Raw genomic sequence first — 20,733 nt, 5'->3', positions numbered from 1 at the left:
GGACCTGTGCAGGTAACGGGCAGTACCCAGCAGTGGCGGAGGGCAGCCATGATGGCCAAGGCTTTTCTCATGGATGTCACAATAGACAGTAGGGAGAAAATGGTCCTTCTCACAGGTACTGCTGAGCCCTCTGCCTAAAATGTTCGTCTGGACACCAAGCTGTCAGGAAAGAAGAGGGACAAGACAAATTTTTTGGGACATGATGAAAGACCTCAAAAACCACAAAGATTTGGGCTCCCAGAACAGGAGGGATTCTCAGGGTGTGCTCTAGCCACTGGGCTGAAGTTCACTTTTGGGATCTAAGTAAGCTTTTATGTCTTCTCCTAAATGACGTGAATGCAAAGTCAAAGGAAGGCTGAAAAGCGGGAACTGGAACCCAGGTTTTAGCTTCATACTTTACTATTTTCTTCCACCCATTCCTCTTCTGTGGGGATGTTTGCTAATGTGCTAAGTGTTCCCTTTCTGAGGACACGTATTTGGAGGAAGAGCCAAGGGCAATGCAGATTGATTTTTTGAGTTTCACTCAGACTCCATGATACAAGTGGCAATTCAGTAGGATAAGCTCGTTCCTTTTTTCACTTTTTATGGATTTCATTAAGAAGCATGAACAGGCAAAAACCCCTCTAAGCAATCATATTACCAGCCTAATTTGCTAGACTTTCATTAAAGCAATTAAAGATAGAATGATGCAATGACCCAGTTCAGTACCCAATTAAGACTGAATCAATAAATCAGTAGGTTTAAATCACCACCATAAGGTCATAGATAATCAAAACAAGTTATGAGGCTGATGCTAAACAGAATTACTGTATTAACGTTGCCACAGGAGAATTTAAAGAATGAAATACTTTCAAGTTGAGGTCCCCAGCTCATCTTATTACAATCAACTTAGTGGTGATGGGCATAGCCTGGTACAAGTCCGTCAGCCTGCTGGGGACCATTGCCTAGGAGCACAGCAAAACAGCCCTCCCGTGCCATGCAGTAGCCGTATGTAGCCCTGGGCATGGTGACTTCCACGCACAAGTGTCAGGACCCTGTCCATCTGTTCAACCACATTTGGAGCTAAATCATCTCATCAGTCTGTCACCACCTCCTTTGCACAGATAAGTAAAGCCTCCAGGTGTCCCACTGACAAATCCTTCTTAACCACAGCTGTTGGCTCTTTCTTGAAGGTCTTTGTCTTTCTTGCAGTGGAATTGCTGAACAGTTGGTTCTGCCCATAGATTTAATGCAAACCATCAGTAAACTCAAGCACATGGCACCTGCTGCGTAGTGTGACTTTTCTACCCTAATTGATCCTCTAGCCAGCATCATGTCAAGTTGTCCTTCAGGAAAGCATTTAGACTACCGACATGTACTGCACAGATGTTCATCTTCTCCGTGGAAAAAAAAGAAGCAAAACAGAGGGTGAAGGTTGAAAGCAAAATCTGAATTCCTCTTTTGTCCCTTGGGATCTTTAATTAACTTGTACATCATCTGGACTTGTTAGGGAAGGCTCGGCCAATGCTGCAGTCTGTTGACCTGGATTGGTGAAGCCTGTGACCAGAGAGGTTGTGGCATCTCCATCCACCTGGACATGGTCTGCTGTTGGTGACCCTGCTCGTTGAGCAGGTAAGTTGGACCAAATGACCTCCAAGAGGTCCCTACCAACCTCAGCCATTCTGTGTTTCTGTCTTGAGATCCCTGCAAAGCACATCAGAAATGAGCATATAAGTGCTACAAATCCTTAGGGCAGGAAGAGGAGTTGGAAGTCCTCAACACAAGCCTCCAAGGTGATCATTATTTGACTCGGCAGTGGACTCTGATGTTGACATGTTTAGTGGCAGTGAAGTTAAACATTGTCTTAAGAATTCAGCCCTAGCCTGATCATATCTGAATTCCCTCTCTAGGTATTGTGACCAAAAAGTACCTGAAAACTTGCCCTCTTTCTTCTTTCCACACTTGAAATACATGATAAAATGCCATCATTTGAGTACTGAAAAGGCATAGTAGTCTAGTTCCAAACCTTCAGTTTATGCCCTGTTGTCCCTCTGCTTGGTCTGGAAGAGACATTATAATAATATAGTGTAATATAGTATAGTATAATATAATAATAAATTGCATTGTATTGTATTACATATATTACAACTTCAGTGTTTGTCCATCACATCTCTGTGTTCTATCTGTTGAGAACAGGAGTTTATCCATCAGCTCCCATTGAAGGTCAGTATGGGTTCACCACGATTATCACTTTGGTGGCACAGTTTTTCCCTGTAGTAGTTCAGAGCTCTGATCCACTTAGGTGCTGCAGTGGATCAGAGACTGGGAGAGAAAGTGACATTTCAGATGCTACTTTGAGCAAATGCAAACTTGAAGTAGCTCTGCTATAAACATGATATGTAACTCTTCAGAACGGAGGGTACCTGCCCAGCTGGCCTCCAACAAAAAGAAGTATTTGTTTGAGATTTATTATGCATTTCTAGTCACTGCTAGACTGCAAGCTGAGGCAGGGATGTGAACACAGCTCTTGCTTCTGCCCTAAAGAAGGAAAATGAAAAACATACAAGAGCCTATATGGCGCCAAAGAAAGCACAAAGCTCATGAGTTCAATGGGAATGACAAATTGCCTCTCAGGTCTATTATTAATTTCCCTAAACAAAACACTTTTATGAAGAAGGTAAATGAACTGTTAATTGACCATAATTTTATCAGAATATTGCAAGTATAAAAAGAAAAGGATTGAATTCAGGATAAGTACATAGAGTTTGGAGGTCAGGAACTTATCCCAATGTAATCCAGAAAGCCCAAACGCCAAACAATCTGGAAATACTCAATTGAATACTTCCACTGCTGATCCAGATGGTCCTTGTTCCCCACCCCCACAGTTATAAAAAATGGTTATCATCACAGTAATTCAGCATTGTTGAGAGGCTCCACCAAAACAAGGGACTCGAATGTGCTGGGCAGGCCATATATCTGCAGTGATGAAGGTGGACCTTCTCCCTGAGGAATGTCCAGAGCTGGGAGGAAGCATAATATGATGGGCACAGCATGTCCCCTTGTCCCTGTGGCAGCTTACGGTGTCCTGGGATTGCTCTGGGGCAGCGCAGGTCTGTGTTCTCTCCTCACGGAGTCCCCAAAGGGATCCTCAGAAGCCCATACCTGAAAATAAGGTTTTGTGGATGCACAGACAAGCTGGGAGGTAGGTTTGGCCTTTTGGATGAAATTCAGTGTAGGCATAACCAGAGAAAGGGTACAGCTGTTTATGCTGCAAGGAAACAAATGATGTGGCTGAAAGCTCTGTGCAGAAAGTCTCCTCCTCAGCATCACCTGGCCGTGAGGCCCCTGAACCACAGGGGGTCTGTCCCTGCTCAGGTTGGATGGTCTTCAAAGTTGGACACCTGCACATGCTCTGCTTCAACAGATCTCACTCATATGAAACTCCTCTTGACTGTGAAAGAAGAGCTGCCCAAAGCCTAGCGATGCCCATTGGAGCCCTGGTTCTGTTGAGGGACAGTGCTGAAGACCAAAGGAGCTGAGAAATGGGCTTGGTATAGCATGAAAAAAAGCTGATGTATGGCATAAGCCAGACCCTTGGTGCATACCAACACACCGCAAGCCTTCAAAATATGAATGGTCCCCTTCCCTCCAGCGCAAACATGGCTGTGGATGTTGGCAAGGTTGCAAGCATAATATTTTCTGTAGCCCCATCTCGGTCTTGTCCCCTTGGTTTCTCTGTACTGACATTATATCTCATCTGTTTCAGTCAAGAATTTGTTGCTGAGCCTGTAACTGTGAAGAAAATGCACAAAGATCAAGTAAATACTGACGTGACATCAAAAGCCCATCTTACAGCATCAGAATTTCAATGGTGCTGTGGTGATCTTCCGTCCTGTCTCACTGGGAGCTAGGAAAAGCTTGGTGCACTCTGGGTGATCACTGAGCCTACAGAGGAACTGTGAAAAACAAGACATGAGAAGAAGGGTTTCGTGGCTGAGATTTTAATTTCATGGTGAAATGTGGGATAGGCCTTCAACTACCATAAGTCTGCAGAATTTGAGCCATACCAGGAGAGCTAAACTTACACAGGTGGGAGTATGGTCCTGAATATGATGGGATGTTCAGAGTTCAGGCTTGTCACATATGGTTAGACAGTGGTGCCTTTCTACAGGATCTGCTGCTCTTCCTGACACTGCAAATCATGTGTCTGTGCCTCAGTGGCACACTCTGCCTCCAACCCAATCCCTGAGACCATTTTTGCCCATGGATGTACTTTTCTAAGATGTACCTTCCCATGGATATGCTTTTCCAGAGCACAAATGGGAGGTCACCTCATCTCTCTTGGTACAGCCCAGCATCTAATCCTAGTTCTGTGACCACAGTTGCATACCACAGCTTTGAAATAGTAATCAGATTGGTTCTGGTGGTTGTTTCTTCATTCACAATATAAAAGCAGTTTAAGTAACTTGCCTTTCTCTTTGTATTGCTATGAGCTGGCCATTATCACTGCAGTTCATTTCAGCTCTGTTATTGAACCAGATGTCTAAAACCACCTGACTTTGACCTGAAGCATGAGCCCACCTTCCTGCAGGGTGCCCAACAACGCGTGTCTGGGCGTAGTGATTTTGCCTGCTATTTTTAAAGGGGAAGGAATTCTTGTGTGCTAGTGAGTGAAAGCCAGGAAAGCAGAAATAAAAGTGGGGAAAATTAAGAATAAGAGGGGGGAAAAAAAAAAAAAGCAGTCATAATACACACTGAGAACATGATCTGGAGGAAAAGGAAGCCAATGACGGAGCACACACAACAGCCTTTGGGGGCCACTGCTGACTGCAAAGGGACTCAGAAATGCTAGTGAAAATCCCATCTCCGTTAATGACTCACACCACAGGCTGTGTAAACCACCAGGACCAGCTCAAAGGGGCAGCAGTCTCCAACAACTGCATCTCCTTTACACAGCCCCACACAGATATTCTCAACCCCCAGGAGACAGCCATGTCTCTATGTTGACACTCAACATCACTTTCAACAGCAGCTCTAGGAAACACCTGAAGGAGAAATCATCCTTTTTATCCTTTTCCCTATGGAGTGAATTGGAGAGGAAAAGAAATCTCACCATCCTTTGGGACCTAAAGGGATATTGTTGCATAAAACACAGTGGAGCAGCCACAGAAATTATTCACTCCCTTTCTTGCACACGGATGGAGACTCATGCACTCAAAACCAGACTTCACAGCAGGGTGATTTAATTGGATTTATTGGAGGAAAACAATTATTTGTCCCTTTAAATTGTCATTATGATAGAAATCTCGATATGTATACATGATTGTCAAGGCAGAGAACCACTTGCGACGTAGCCCCATTAACAATTTGCAGTATTGCAAACTCATTATGCAGATAAAACTTTTGCGATGCCTTAATACATGCATGGAGTAAATACACATTCCCCCTTCTTTTTGGACGTGGATGCTGTTATGAACTTGTATCAATCACAAGACCTGCAATATTAGGCACAATGACATTCCTTGATTAAGATTTAAGCCTTTGTAGAAAGCATGCTTGTATTTTCATTAAAAGTCAACCAAGAGATGTTTTGCAGTTTGGGGATATTTGGGGAGTCACTACTCTGGGCAGACTAGGCTTTTTTTCATTGTTTGCTGACCCAAATCAAATATCTGTCTAAAAAAAGCCCAAACTGACCAAAATGCTGTTTCTCAACTAGAGGCCAATGTACAACAGGACGCTGACATTGCGTTGACCAGAAACATGAGTCACACTGTATCTCCCACTGAGCTACAACCTTCCATGCTCTTCACTTTGGGGGTCATGCTACAGCTTGATCTAGTAAGATGTAGCATGTGTGATGCCATGCTGGGCTCAGGATGCAGATGAGAGATGGAACAGCTCAGTGCTACCCTGAGCACCCCCCTAGGAGCTCCCACCCACCAGGAACCACAGCGCATGTCCACCTCCTCACGGAAATTTGCACCACATGCTGCCTCAGCAATCTGAACTCAGGCTGATTTACAACCGTTATTAATGATGATTTTTCATGCTGCCATGTATTGCTTCAGCAATGGCACAGCATCCTGGCTGAACACCAGCCTTGAAGGTGGGCTCAAGACTTCTTTGTGCTTTCAGCCACCACGGAGCAGTCCCTTGCATTATTTCCAAGGGCTGATACTTGCTCCCTACACCATGGGCATGGTGCTTTCTCTCCAGCCCTGCTGCTTGGCATGCCCTTGCAGGAACCCAGAGCAATATCCCAGCCCTTTCAGATGGCTCTGCTTTGAGTATTGGGAACTTGAGCATCTTCCACAGTAACACAGCAACCACTCAGGGGCTGGGACCAATGCCCTGCTGATGCCCACAAGAGGATTGGGCTGGAGGTACTACAAGTACCACGTGGCCATCCTGTACCCTGCCTTAGAAAGACCAGCACAAATGAAAATGGGTCAATGATTAAGGGAAGAGAAGGCAAGGGCATGATTTCCATGTGGACGAAGGAAAAGTCCCACATTAAACTCTTCCATGGATAAATGGTGGTACTACATGGAGGATTAAATGCTAGTATTTAAGTGGTGATGCTATGGAAAGGATGGGATAATTAGCTCAGCTCTCTGCCCTATTTTGTGCAGGCAAATAATCACAGCATCTTGGTCCCCAAAATACAGTTCATTCTGCAACAGGTGAGAAAGAAATATCTTGTAGGAAGAGAAAAATACTAAGAATTCAGTGAACCAGCCTAAGATTTGACTAAGAAAAATGAACCAAAAGAAAAAAAGAAAAAACAAAGAGACACACCAACATGCTTCTTGCTAGTCCTGAGCATTAGCAACCCAGGGAAGGAATTTTTGATGCAGATCAAATTTTTAAGCATTGTATTCAAAAATGGACCCTCCTCTCCCCAACCCCCTGTTTGTAGACGTGTGTAGGTGACTGCTGCATAGTTTTAAGCTGCTCTGGATGGTGACTCTTCCTGTACATGCTGCAGAGCATTCAACAGAGAGACAAAATACGTTACCAGGCTTTGCAGTATATCTTGTTTACAAAACATCAGCTTTTGCATTTACTCAAACTTAATGGTGGATTTCGAGTTACAGATACGGTGAGTCATTTAAAAGCAAAATGTAGAAGTAAATCCCTCGAAGAAAAGGTTGGGTTGAATGTGCATAAAGAAAAGGCTTGGGAAATATAGAAACAGTGAACAGCAGTTTAATACATGCAATGCAGTATCATGCATTTATTGGACATTTGATGTCATCATTAGTTCAGCAGTGTTTTTTCACAATGCTTGCGAATGTACATGCCCTGATTCCACTCTGGAGCATGGAAAAAATGTAAGAGCTGCTCTTCTGACCTTATCATTTATGAAGAGGAGAAAAAAAGTAGCTACTTGAACAGCACAGTGGCACAGTTCGTGGTGGGGAAGGGGTCTTGAAAACCAGGATCTGGGATAAAGAGCCTTTATCCTCTGTTACAAACACTATTTACACAGCTTTGACCCAACCGTGCGCAGTCGGACCAAAAAACCTGAACCAACTCCTGATCTCCCACTGGTGAGATCTGTGATCCGTGGGGTCACAACACGCACACACACACGCACACATACACAAGCGTGTCACAGAGACCGGACCACCCCGGCAGAGAGGATGGGAAGAAGGACCCAGCTGCGGGGATGCAGGGAGAAAGGAAAGGGATTGTGTAAAACTTGCTGCTGGGCAAGAAATTTGGAATTTACCAGGGGAAACTCTGTTTGTGCAACGTTTGTGAGCAGGTTGCCATTCCCTCACTCAGCCATTGCTCACAGTGATTTGCCAACTAATCCTCCACACTTGGCTTTGATGCTGTTTTCCTTGGATGCTGTAGTCTCCGGGTGTGTTTCTGCTTTTTGCTTGAATGAGTGTAATCCTTAACATTAAGTTTCTGGTGCAAATAAACATGATAATGAAGGCAAAACTCCCTTCCCATGAATAATTTCTGGGATGCATTCAGGCCCCAATTCAGATGGATAAATACGCATGGTAGCAAGAACACAAGTAATTCCATTAATTGGGAAATTCCACATACTGAAAGGATGATACTTGTGTACCTCAGGGATCAGTCTCAAAACTGGTTTTTTGCCAGTAGATGAATCCCCTGACCGTTTGGAAAGGGCAAAAGCAACAGGCTACAGTCTGCATGAACTTGTTGACAATATCAATCTGGTGGTTTTGTGCAGCGCTCACCTTGTGCTGCTCTGGTCTGGAGCTGTTATCACAGGAGGAAATTATAGCACAGGTTTCCCTATATCTGATGTAGTTAATGCCAAGTTAATGTCAAAGGACAATATTCTCCCTGCTCACCAATGGCTATAAGCTATCTGGCTTTCCCTGGGGGCTTGCTTCCCTAAAAACAGGGTCACAGTTAAGGAAGTGGTAGCTTTGGGGCCAGCTGCCACTGCATTTCTTGGGCACCCTGGAGATCCATGTTCTGGTTTGCAAAGGGCTTGGGGAGGAAAGCCAGAGGTCAGGAGCTGTGTTGGCTCCTGAGGCTGGGAAAAGTTTTTGACAAACCCCAAAGTCCCTCAGGACCAGGCAGGAGCCCAGAAGAAGGACAACTGGTTACAGAAAAAATATTGTCAATAGCCATGGAGGTATGCAGGACACGTGCACAATGGAAACCCCCATGTAATGCCCACTGCTGAACTACATGGAGATGCCTACCGATGGGCTGACACCCCTTTTTGTGGTTTGATTCATATCAGGAATGAACCTCTATCATTGCTTGGTTTTATTTCAGCACCACAAACATAACAGATGCACAAGGCATAGGTAAAATCCTACTTTTTTTTTCTTTTTTTCCTGCACCCACTACTCTAATGGCACCTGTACAATAGCAACCAGGACAGAAGAGACATCACCAGCAGAGTAACACAGTCTCAGGACAGCATCACTGCTAGGTTTTCCCCATGCTCCTACTTCCCCACTAGCCGTGCCGCGGGGCCAGTCTCCACTTTGTGCTGCAGAAGGGGTGATCCAGCAGAAAGTTAGGATGCACTGGGAATGAAGTCACATGCAAAATCAGCAGCGGAAGCCCCTGCCACTGCAATACTGACTTTCAGCTCGCAGAGTTCACGGGCAGCCTGTCCTCACAACTTCTTCTGCAGGCTAAGGGGCCAGCTGGAGGTTTTCTGGATTTTTTTTGTTTTGTTTTCCCAGCAAGAGCACTGCTGTTGGCATCAGAGATGGCCTCTGTGACTCTGGAGGTAAAAATCAACAATCAAAGCTGCAAGCAAAGAAAAAGAAGGGGAAGGAGCTGAGGAAAACAAGTTACAAAGGAAAAACACATCGGTGCCAGTAAAGTAAAGCAGAAAAGGGTAACAGACAGGTGAGTCCAGGCTGAAGTCCTCATGTAAGGAGCAAATCACACATTGTTTAGTAGGACAGTCCATTGGGAAAGAGGCCAGAGAGATTTTTCCACCTGCTCCTTCATGGCAAGGCCAGCTGGAGATTTGTTTTGAATCTTCTACTTTGGGGTTATTAGCCCTTTCCCCACATGTGCACATTATTTACTCCTGGTTTTTCATTCATTTGTGAGAGTGGCTGAGCAGAGGTGGATTGGGGCAGGGGAAGGACATGCAACGGCACTGGAGCATCCCCAGCAAGCGATGCTGGACTGTTTGCCACGCCAGGCTGTGCTGCCGAGGGGCAAACGGCTCCAGCCCCCTCCGTATACCTGGCCTGGGTGCTGTTAAGTCATCCCAGTTAAACAGATTTATCCAGATTCAAATGGAAGTTTTAATCAAGAGATACTTCAGGACTCAATGACAAGAGAGATCTCTAAGCATGTGGTGAACCCCAGTCAGGTCTCCAACTGTGTTTCACTGGTACAAAAGAAGAGCTTCCCACCACCTAGAATTGTAGCAGAAAGAAACAATTTTGCTTTTAAGTGCTTCTGTTTCTTGTCTTAAGATCCCAGCAGTTGATAGCAAGCCAAAGAGAATGACGATAAATTACATAACTACGGCAGAATATTACTTGCAGGAAGGAAAACAAATCACCCTAATTCCAAGTGTGGAAGGAAAGAATACCCCTCCCCACAAAAAACACAGAAAGCATCCAGCAAGGAGGGGCAGCCAGAGTATGGGAACCCCCTCCATCTGCAGGACAGCATGTCTGCCTTTGCTCCTGTGACTGCTCTTTGTTTTGCAGATGGAAATCTATTTGCTTTTCTTTTTTCTGCAAGATACTTTTGGACGCTCTATTTTGATTAGTACCCTCGGGAACTACATCAGGTTCAAACCAGACCTCAGGTTTCAGAAGAGGGAACGCTTGAGCCCTAACCTTTAAAACCACTCTACAAAGACAAAATATTCCTTAACCAAATCCTGCTTTTGGTGGCATGTGTGTAAATGGGGGGAATTCCACTGATGCCAAACTGGGAGACTGCCTATTTACATCCCTGCAACTGGAGAAGAATACAGTCAGCTGGGCTTATGAAATCATGGGGGGTTCAAAATAAATTGAATTTCTTGGGTTAGGAGTCTCTCCTAAACTAAAGCTTCCAAACCAAGGCTGGCAAAATAAAGTGGCCTTAGAATGAGTTTAAATTGTATTATACTCATTTTCAGATACCGTCGCAGCAAGACATAGAGACCTCCGATGGTAAATGCCAATAAAGCTCTTCCTAGCCTTTGTCAACGGGGCAGAAGTATATGGTGGCAACGGCCAGTGGATGGAGACAGGAGTGTGACTTGCAGCAAGGAGATCCCCTGCCCTTTGGTGTTCCCAAATCTCATCCTCACCAGGGAAATTGTATGGAGTTTTGCTACCAAACCCCAAGAGACCAATATCTGGCAATGAGAAGTTGAAGTTGAAGCCTTTCTGTGTGAGCATCCATGCCAGCTGCAACGTGGTGGGGGCACCAGGGGATCCCAGAGCCTCACTCAGATGTGCCACATCCCTCGGAAAGTGGGGAGCAGCTTAATACTGAGGAAACTAGAGATCTATTGGGTGCAACAGCTTTAAGTGTCACCGAAGGAGTGGCTATTTCGAACAGTCAGCGCTCAGTGTCACCTGCTTTTCCAGCTTTTACCACTCAAAGTACAATGGATGAAATCACGGCTCTGCTGGCTGAAGCCAACCAACTGAAGCTGAAGCAGGATTTTGAAGCCTCAATGAAAAATACGTATCTTATGGCTTTTCCCAGCACCCTCACTATTGCCTGATATATTCAGCCACGTCCGTGACTGGCTTTCACAATTTCTTGTGCAGGATAAAGGAGGCTTGCGTGGCAATAGAGCACGCTGCAGGGAATGGTGTGTGCCTCTGTCTGGGCATGGACCTGTCTGGGGTGTGAGAGGCTCACAGTGGCTGGGGAAGGGTGCCTGCCTCTGCTGCCCACCTCCCTTCTCTCCTCCTGGAAGGAAAATCACAGCTGGGAATGGTGTAGAAGCAACCTGGAGCCCCTGGGCATATCCGGGCAGATTTGTTCTCCTCTCTATTTCAAGCTGCTTTGATGCACGGCTGCACAACAGTCATGGTGACTGTTCCTAAACGATGCACCAGCAAATGCAGCCTGGGAAGTGCATGTATTTAGTAAGAAAAAAATTGGGGAAATTGAGTTTGCTTTTGTATATGAGCTTCTGGGGAGGAGGGGGAGGCAGTGCCACCACTGCCCCTGCCTGTGCCCGTGCCTTTCGGCGAGGCCCTGCTTTCCCAGCTCAGTGTTCCTCACCAGCCCTCGGCCAGAGCTAAGCATGGTTGAGCAACGCTACACCAGATCCTGCACTTTGCACCCAAGAACCTGCCAGTGCTTCACAGAAGGGTGCAAGCATCACCCCTCTCCCAACAGGTGAAACCCAGGCACGCAGAGATTAAGATCCAAACTTTTCTATTTGGTTTCCGATACTCATTTTTGGCCACTCTGGGAGGTGCTGAGCATCAGCAACACCAGGCAAAGCCCCTAGGAGCTGCGGGTGCTCAGTACCTCTGGCATGGAGCCCTTGGGCTGGATGTGCCCTGTGCCAGAGGCCAGGCTGGGAGGAGGCTGGTGAATTAAATGTCTTGCTCGAGGGCAGCACAGCGAGTCAGTGGCAGAGGATGACTATGATTCCCAGCACTGAATCTTCCTTTTCTTTTGCTCTGCCCGTAACACACAGCGACTCGAAGGAATTAAGAGCTGCAGGATGAGCCCGTGCTCTGTCATTTCGTTCGCTCAGCTCTGGTTGACTCCTGACCGGCACTGCGTACCTGCCTCTCCTCTGAAACAAGGGTGCTGCAAATCCCCAGCACGACAGAAATGAGGCCAAGGATGAGCTGACTGCCAGCTGGTGGCAATTTAATTCTTGCCATGGCTTTCAAGGAGGAGGAGGGGAGGGAAAGCAGCAGTTTCTTCATCTGAGCAGTAACAGCTCTGCTAAAGCCAGACAGACTTGCAGTCCAATTTGAGGAGCGAGAAATGGCATGCCATTGAAACCCTCCCATGTTGCAAAGTTAACGTCAATTCCTACCTACAGAAATAGCCTATCCCCAAGCAAACTGGAAGGAGGGACATTACTGGAAGTGCTTTTTAAAAGAAAAAAATATGCTCAGAAAAGTATCTCTATTTAAATAATCCAGTTGAGATGTTCGTAGTTAATGGAAAAAAAATACAACATATACTGTTACCTACACTGAGAAAAGAGTAAATCACTGGGGAAAAGAATGAGTGTTCATTAGTTAGAACATTGCTAGACTCACATATATATATATATATTTATATATATGTATATATATGTACAGCACCAGAGACTGTTAGATCCGTTCCCCCTGGAGTCATTGCAGTTTGTGATAAATGAAACATTTCAGAATTGCAGTATAAAATATGGCCATAAAAAATCTTCTTTCTTCTAGTCCTTCGCTGAGCGTGTACCGCAGGGTGGGATCGCACAGAGGAACCCTGCCAGCCCAGCTGCCTGCCCGCTCCTCGCCGCCCCGGCTCTCACTTGCTCCCTGTGTGCACTGTGGTCACTGTGGTGGGTCTGGGTCTCCGGTCCCCTCCTACCGCAGAAACGCCTGAAGAAGCAGATGAAACAAAACTACAGAGAGTGGATGGAGACATACCTAAAAGGAAAGCCAGAAACAGAGTTAGAAATGTTGTTTTTGGAGGTGGGAATGTGGGCAAAGCTGAGTTTCTTTCGTAGCACGCTACAGAGCAGAGGGGACCGCAGCTGGAGACGGGGCTCCTGCTCTTCCTGCAGCGATGGGTTGGCTGGGTACCTCCACGGGGCATCTTCTGCCCTCCTGGCCCATGGCCATTCGCCTGCTGCCACCACCGGCAGTTGCATGCGCATGTTGCAATGAATAAATGTCCAACTTTGGTATATGTTCAACCAATTCCACATTTCTGGGGCTGAAGACAAAGAGTTCTGAGATTCATAAATCCCTCCAGCATTGTACTTGCTCAGAATAATTTTCCTCGTGGGCATGTTAAAAATGATTAAACTTCTCATCATGGCCACGAACAGACTGTGCACCTGGACTAAAAAAATTTCCCCAGGCATCCTGCAAAGCTGCTGATAAAAAAATACAGTGGGTCAAACTTGTTGGTGAGTTCCAGTAAACCTTGAGGGAATGTAATTTTGTGTGACTTGGACATAATTCTAGCAACAGCTTATGTCACTCCAGGTTTTGCTGGTATGTCTCCAGGACTTCCAGCTAAGAGACGTAGGTTGATGTAGGTTGAGTATCTGGAGTCAAAATTTACCCAGGCAGTTCCTTTTGAACTAATCAAAGACTTCTCACAGATATTTTTTATGAAAAAGGGTGTTTTAGCTAAATTAAAATGTTTATAGAAAGTGTCCACTTCCAGTGAACCCTCCACCACAGCTTTAAAAACCAAAACCCTCCAAAGCATAACCCCTGAAAACCCAAAGCAGGCTGGGCTTTAAATGACGGATTCAAGATTTTGCTATTCCAGCACAATGTCAGCATTTTCTACGGAAAGTATTAATGAAGAGAAATAAAATATATCCTTGCCAGAGCTTTCCGCAGATGAACTACCCCGTCCCAGCAGCTGTTGAGACCCCACAGGGGAGATCCTTAGATTTTGCCGGCACGTGCAGCTGTCCATGCAGTTTGGCAGCCTTGTAGGCACTGATGTGCAAAGGCAGCTCCGGTGCGAGAAAAGCTGCTGAATGGGGACCTGGCACGGTCACCTCATTCTGACAAGATGCGAACTCAGAAATACAGTTAATTTTTCCAGCCTGGTGAATAAAGGATGGATGAAACCTATATTAATATATCCTTGGACTGGAGTTTGATATAGCCCCTTGACTACTCAGGATTTTTTTGATGCTTGTTATGACTTTTACCTACTTTTCCATGCTTCAAGGTGGCATTTCAACCTCAGGGATAACTATGCTGTACCTACACTTGGCCGCATCTTGTTTCCCAGCAGTATTGACATTTGACAACTTGGCTTCACACTGCAATTTATCTATTACCTTAAAAATACAGAGATCTAGGTGCTGTAATTAATCTAGGCAGTCCAATCATGTCTAAACAGAATAAACCAGGCACGGACTTGAGAAATCCCGACTGATTCACTTAGACTTTCCTGACAGGTAGCATAATCCAGGCTAATGCATCATCTCTGCTCTGCCCTAATACAGAGAACAGAATTAGGATGCAGCCTGACATAACCTACTCTCAGGCGAAGGCTGTATTTAATTGTCTTCAATGATGTGAAATTGCTGCATTTGAAACTATTTGGAGAGCTCATTAAATGTCTATTAATAGCATTAGGCAGTATTATATTTTGTAATGGTGGCACAGCTGTTTCATGTAACTTGCTGCACGGGATCTTTCTTGTGCAAGAAATGTGTCCCCAGAGAAAACCGCTGAGAAAGAGGCAGGAGAGAGACCTCAGGGGTTTCCTTTTTTCCCAACAGGAGGTATTTGGTAGAATGCATTTGATATGTCAGCTCCCTCTTGAAGTTACTCCTTGCATTTGCTGCTGGCTCTCCTCACTGGTTCTCTGGGACTCCAGCATCTCGTAACTCTTTAATTCATTTCTTTGAGGAAAAGAAGCTCTTCTGTATTGTCTGGCAAGCTGGACTTAACCTAGGATGCTTGGAAATCTTTTAATACTTTTCTGCCTCATATTTCTGAGATGAAAAAACCCCACCTATCTTAACACATCTGGTTTTATCCTTCATATCCTGGCTGACTTCTCCATCACTGCAAAGTATGGTCAGATTCTGTACAGGGACCTGCTGGATTCTGTAGTGGTTAAACAGACGTTGTTCTCTTCCCACCCTTCTTGTTCACAGATGTTTTTCCATTACTATTCAGACTACTCAATGCTACTAATTAACACCATTTGAGATTAATCGAATGGATGGATGGAGATTAATCACCCACCAGTTTAACATCAAAGTATGCCATCAGACCTAACTGGGGTCCAGCTCAGCCATAATGCAGCAGGAACCAAAATAAAGGCACATTTCTCTCCTGTAAGGGGTTTTCTACATCACTGCATTGCCGGCACATGGTTGGAAGCGCCTTGCTGCTGGTCAGCGCTGCATTGCTCTTTTGCAGGTGCCAGATGTGGGCCAGGAGCACAGTGATGAATTTTCGGCAGCAGCTGTAGGATTTGGCACTGGGCACTGCAAACAGGGCGCTGGGCATGAATCCCCATCAGGCCTGGGATGCAGAGGGAGGGGACTCTCCTCTGGCTCAGCAACAGGACAGGCTGGGAAAAACATCTCAGGCAGCATCAGAAGGCAGATCACTCCCTGTGCCCACGACAGCAAGAGAAACCACAACTGGCAGATAGCAGCACCATCCAAAATCCATCCTGAATAGTAGGTGGTTTTCATTCCAGAATAATGTGGGGTATTGTTTAGAAGCAGCCACTTCAGTCCCCAGTCAAGCAAGCACTGACTTGCTGTACAATAAACTATTAGCATCCCTTTTTGGTGTCACACCTTAAAATAATCTCCTCTAACTGTAAAGTCCACATGCCTCCATTTCGTGATATAAAAAAAATCTCTACAGATGGACAGAAGGGAATAAAAGAAATGCTCAGAAGCCAGAGATTAAATAGACTTCATTGCAGAGGAAGCATTTCTGTCTTCCAAATGATCCCTTCACTGCCATAGCTCCTTCCCTGGCGTTCAGAAAAAATATATATCCCAAGCATCTGACTCCATCGGGCAGCTTGCAAATCTCAGTTATAGCATATAACAAACAAGGCAGCAGGCCAAGTCCCACTGTGGTGTACAGAGCCCAAGTTCTGCTCAGAAAAATGAGCCTCTTCGTACAGGAGCTTAATTTCGCCCAGGGAGAGGGAAGCTGGGTCAGACTGGCAGGATCAGTCTCCCCCATGGCAAATGGAAATGGAAATTAAGCCAATTTTTACAGAAAAATGTCTTATCATAATACTGGAAACTCAAACATAAACAGTTTGAGTAAACTTTTTCAGCTTTCAACCAAATACAAAACTTTTTGCTGTGGAGGTCTGGGTCTTTTTCCCAAGTGAAAGCCTTTTTTCTTCACAAGAAACAGTGTTTTTCTCCCAAAAAATGCACTGAGCTGAAAACTCATATTTTAGTGCATAAACTTTTCCAATTGAATCGTTATTTTTTTGGCCAGCTAAAAATGAAGGCCTCGGTCCCTTTTCAGTCCTTATTTTAAACACCTGCTTGCAGAAAGCCGACCCTAATGGCAGGGAGGACTGCAGCCTGGGGGTCAAGGAGAAAATGGGGATCCCGTGAATTTGCTTGGCTGCGATGGCCGAGATGTCAGCTACTCACAATCTTTCCGTGTGGCTGCGTCGGGAAGCGGCGCGGTGAGGCTGAGGGTGTTCGACACGCTGGCACTTGCGCTGTCCAGGCTGCTGCCGAGGTGTAACCGTCTCATGTGTCGCACGACCGCCGTGGCGTTAAACGCTTGCTGGAGAAAAAAAAAAACAAAAACAAGAAAGAAAAAAAAAATGGAGGTGAAAGTGTTACTTCTGCTCCTCTCCTGGCTGTTCAGAGTTGTCAGAAGTGAATGAGTCCATCATCTTTCAAACTTTTCCCAATTTCTAGTTTCTAAGCTAGAAACAGCAATATCAAACCATACACATTTCTGCTCTGGTCCTGCTCCCCGTCGTTCCTTCTAGCACTCTGTTGGGATGCGGCAGCCTACAGGGAAAGTCATATTTGACACATCCTTCCCTGCACCAACACACAGGGTGTTCGTATTGCTTCATGCCCCTCTGTGATGCTGACCCCAACTCCACATATAACCATGGGTGCTTTAGCTACGAGCAGCCCCAGCCCCATCTCTCACACTCATTGTGTTTATATACTTGGTTAGTAGCATCCTCTACAAAAGACCCTGCAGGGCCGTGTAACCCAAGTCCGGACCAACTATTTTGACCAAAACTTTGAGCCAGAAAATCACTAACACACTGAAAGCGTGGCTATATGGCTGCTGCATTAACAGAGTCTCGTGTCTTAAGTGTCATCCCTGAGGATGGGTCACTTACTCTCCATTTGCTTTTTGCAAAGTTCTTCCGGATCTGAGCGCTGACCGACTCGTGGATGTTTTTGTTGAGCGCTGTATCACCAGCGATCCTGAAACAAACAGACAAGACAAGTTTTAGGAGATCTTTTGCTCTCCTTGAATACTCTTTCTTCTTCTCCTGGCTGGTCCAAGGTGTGATTGTTCTTGCAGTGATGATGATTTCATTCACATGAGGGCTCAAACTTCCCACCATTGTCTCTGCTGGCAGCAGTGGTGGAAAATCTGGGGCAATAAAAGCAAGCGTAGATAAGGCTTGTAGGTCTGGCAGCTACAAAGAGGTACAACCTTATTTTGTTGGTGCGCGGCTGCTTTCTATCACCGTTACAGCCCTAGATGAAAACATTCTACCTTTTTTTTCTCCTTTACATCTAAAGATTTAACATCAGCAGGCTGAGACTACTTTAGCCTCAGCCATGCAGCAGCTTCCAGAGCCACTCCAACCTGTCTGATTTCTGTTTGTACTGGAGATTTTCCTGCCACCCTGCAACATATATAGCCATCCATCATGATTAATGCAGATTTGCAGTAAAGCAGATACATGGACACTCACTAAAGCAGCACAGGCTGCACAAATAAGTTGAACAACACTTAACCTAGAAACTTAACTGATCTTGCACAGTTTCTTGAACAGATAAAGATACATTCAAATTTCCAGTAAACACAATTATTTCAAGGGAATTTTATTGATTCTTTTAACTCCTCAAGGCATGAGATCTGTTGGAAGAGTAGGCACCATCGTGATGTTGGGCCATGTGCTGGGGTAATTAGTGCTATCTAACATAGGTGAAGTCAGGAAGCAACGATTGCCTCCTGTGTTGTATGCGATGTTTTCAGAAATTAATTTTCAGCCACAGTGTAGAAACCCAATGCTCATTACCAATAAAAATTGGAAGAAATTGAAGAATCCATCAGGCCCAGAGCCTCCCTGTCTGGGGGCCTCCAATAAAATAATCAGAGGGTCTGACGAACTCAGCAGTCATCTAGCCCTTCCCCCCACCCCAGCTCTGTCAAAATAATTTTGACAGATATTTGGCTAACCAGTCCTTAAAGATCTCCAAAAGATGGAGACTCCTCAGGCAACCTATTCCAGTGCCCCACTATCTCCCAGAAGACATGGAAAATAGTTTATTCCCTTTGTCTTTGAAGCATCCTTTCACATATTTGAAGACTGTTATCATGTCTTCTCTCCGTCTTCTCTTCTCTAGACTAAACAAACTGATTCTTTCACTGTTTCTTCATAACTCATATTTTCTAATCCTCTGACCTACTGAGCTTCTCTGGACTTTCTCCAGTGAATCCATATCTTCCTCAGAGGGCGGTACCTGAAGTGTTCACTGTTTTCCAGCTAAGGCAGCAGAATGGCAGCATTGCTTTGTGTTTCTTAAAAAATGAAACTCTGCTTACATACTCCAGCCTGCTGTTTCTCTTTATGTGTGCCATGAATTGGAGATATTCCTTTCATTTTGCCCAGGTTGTTCCAGACTCTAAACCTGTTCTTCAAAGGACATGCAGCTTTTTCTACCTTTGTGTCAGTGGCAGATCTAAGAAGTGATCTCTGGGGCAAGTCTCCTCCAAATTGCTCCCCTCCTTCCTGCTGGCAACACTCACCCAAGATGTGAGAGAAATGAGATGCACTACTTACTCTTGGGAGTAAGGTGAGAGACTAAACCCCAAAATGTGGGCCCTCTCCAGAAGGAAATGGGAGACCTGGTTACCCGGGATATGGAGAAGGCTGAGGTACTCAATGACTTTTTTGCCTCAGTCTTCACCTGCAAGTGCTCCACCCATACTGCCCAAGTCACAGAAGGCAAAGGCAGGGACTGGGAGAATGAAGAACCACCCAGTGTAGGAGAAGACCAGGTTCGAGACTGTCTGAGGAACCTGAAGGCACACAAGTCCATGAGACCTGATGCGATGCATACGCAGGTCCTGAGGGAACTGGTAGATGAAGTTGCTAAGCCACTCTCCATCATATTTGAGAAGTTGTGGCAGTCCGGTGAAGTTCCCACTGACTGGAAAAGGGGAAACATAACCCCCATTTTTAAAAAAGGAAAAAGGAAGACCCAGGGAACTACAGGCCAGTCAGTCTCACTTCTGTGCCTGGCAAGATCATGGAGCAGATCCTCCTGGAAACTATGCTCAGGCACATGGAAAATAAGGAGGTGATTGGTGACAGCCAACATGGCTTCACTAAGGGCAAATTGTGCCTGAGAAATTTGGTGGCCTTCTACAATGGGATTACAGCATTGGTAGATAAAGGAAGTGCAATAGATATCATCTACCTGGACTTGTGCAAGGCATTTGACGCTGTCCTGCACATCCTTGTCTCTAAATTGGAAAGACATGGATTTGATGAATGGACCACTCGGTGGACAAGGAATTAGCTGGATGGTTGCACTCAAGAGTTATGGTCAATGACTCAATGTCCAAGTGCAGACCAGTGACGAGTGGTGTTCCTCAGGGGTCGGTACTGGGACCGGCGCCATTTAACATCTTTGTCAGCAACATGGACAGTGGGATTGAGTGCACCCTCAGCAAGTTTACAGATGACACCAAGCTGTGTGGTGCAGTTGACACGCTGGAGGGAAGGGATGCCATCCAGAGGGACCTTGACAGACTTAGAGGTGGGCCCCTGAAAACCGCATGAAGTTCAACAAGGCCAAGTGCAAGGCCCTGCACGTGGGGCGGGGCAATCCCAAGCACAACTACAGGCTGGGTGGAGAATGGATTGAGAGCAGCCCTGAGGAGAAGGACTTCAGGGTATTGGTGGACAATAAGCTCAACATGACCTGGCAATGTGCGCTTGCAGCCTAGAAAGCCAACTGTATCCTGGGCTGCATCACAAGAAGCATGACCAGCAGATCAATGGAGGTAATTGTCCCCCTCTACTCTGCTCTTGTGAGACCCCACCTGGAGTACTGCATCCAGCTCTGGGGGCCCCAACATAAGAAGGACATGGAGCTGTTGGTGCAAGTCCAGAGGAGGCCACGGAGACGATCAGAGGGCTGGAGCACCTCTCCTATGAGGACAGGCTGAGAGAGTTGGGGTTGTTCAGCCTGGAGAAGAGAAGGCTCCAGGGAGACCTTATAGCAGCCTTCCAGTACCTAAAGGAGCTACAGGAAAGCTGGAGAGGGACTGTTTACAAGGGCATGAAGTGATAGGACAAGTGAGGATGGCCTTGAGCTGAAGGAGGGGAGATTTAGATTAGGTATTAGGAAGA

General features: G+C 45.7%; 1 protein-coding gene across 4 annotated transcripts in view; it reads right to left on the bottom strand.

Moving 5' to 3' along the window:
• Positions 1-5,220: 5,220 nt before the first annotated feature.
• The window catches only part of CAMK1D (calcium/calmodulin dependent protein kinase ID), a 235,478-nt gene continuing 219,965 nt past the window's right edge, over positions 5,221-20,733 (bottom strand). The window contains exons 9-11 of one of the 4 annotated variants that reach the window (XM_054835918.1): positions 17,476-17,563; positions 16,757-16,895; positions 5,221-13,013 (exon numbers count right to left, since the gene is read on the bottom strand). In XM_054835918.1, the coding sequence (XP_054691893.1) occupies positions 12,940-13,013; positions 16,757-16,895; positions 17,476-17,563 (301 nt within the window). In that variant the 3' untranslated portion in view covers positions 5,221-12,939. Of the gene's footprint in view, positions 13,062-16,756; positions 16,896-17,475; positions 17,564-20,733 lie in introns of all 4 variants that reach the window. The other 3 variants (XM_054835927.1, XM_054835937.1, XM_054835911.1) reach the window with 3 other exon arrangements.

Source organism: Grus americana, chromosome 1 (assembly GCF_028858705.1).
Source record: "Grus americana isolate bGruAme1 chromosome 1, bGruAme1.mat, whole genome shotgun sequence".
NCBI lineage: Eukaryota > Metazoa > Chordata > Aves > Gruiformes > Gruidae > Grus > Grus americana.
Note: the sequence above shows the minus strand (reverse complement) of the source record. Positions and strands in the feature narration are given on the sequence as shown.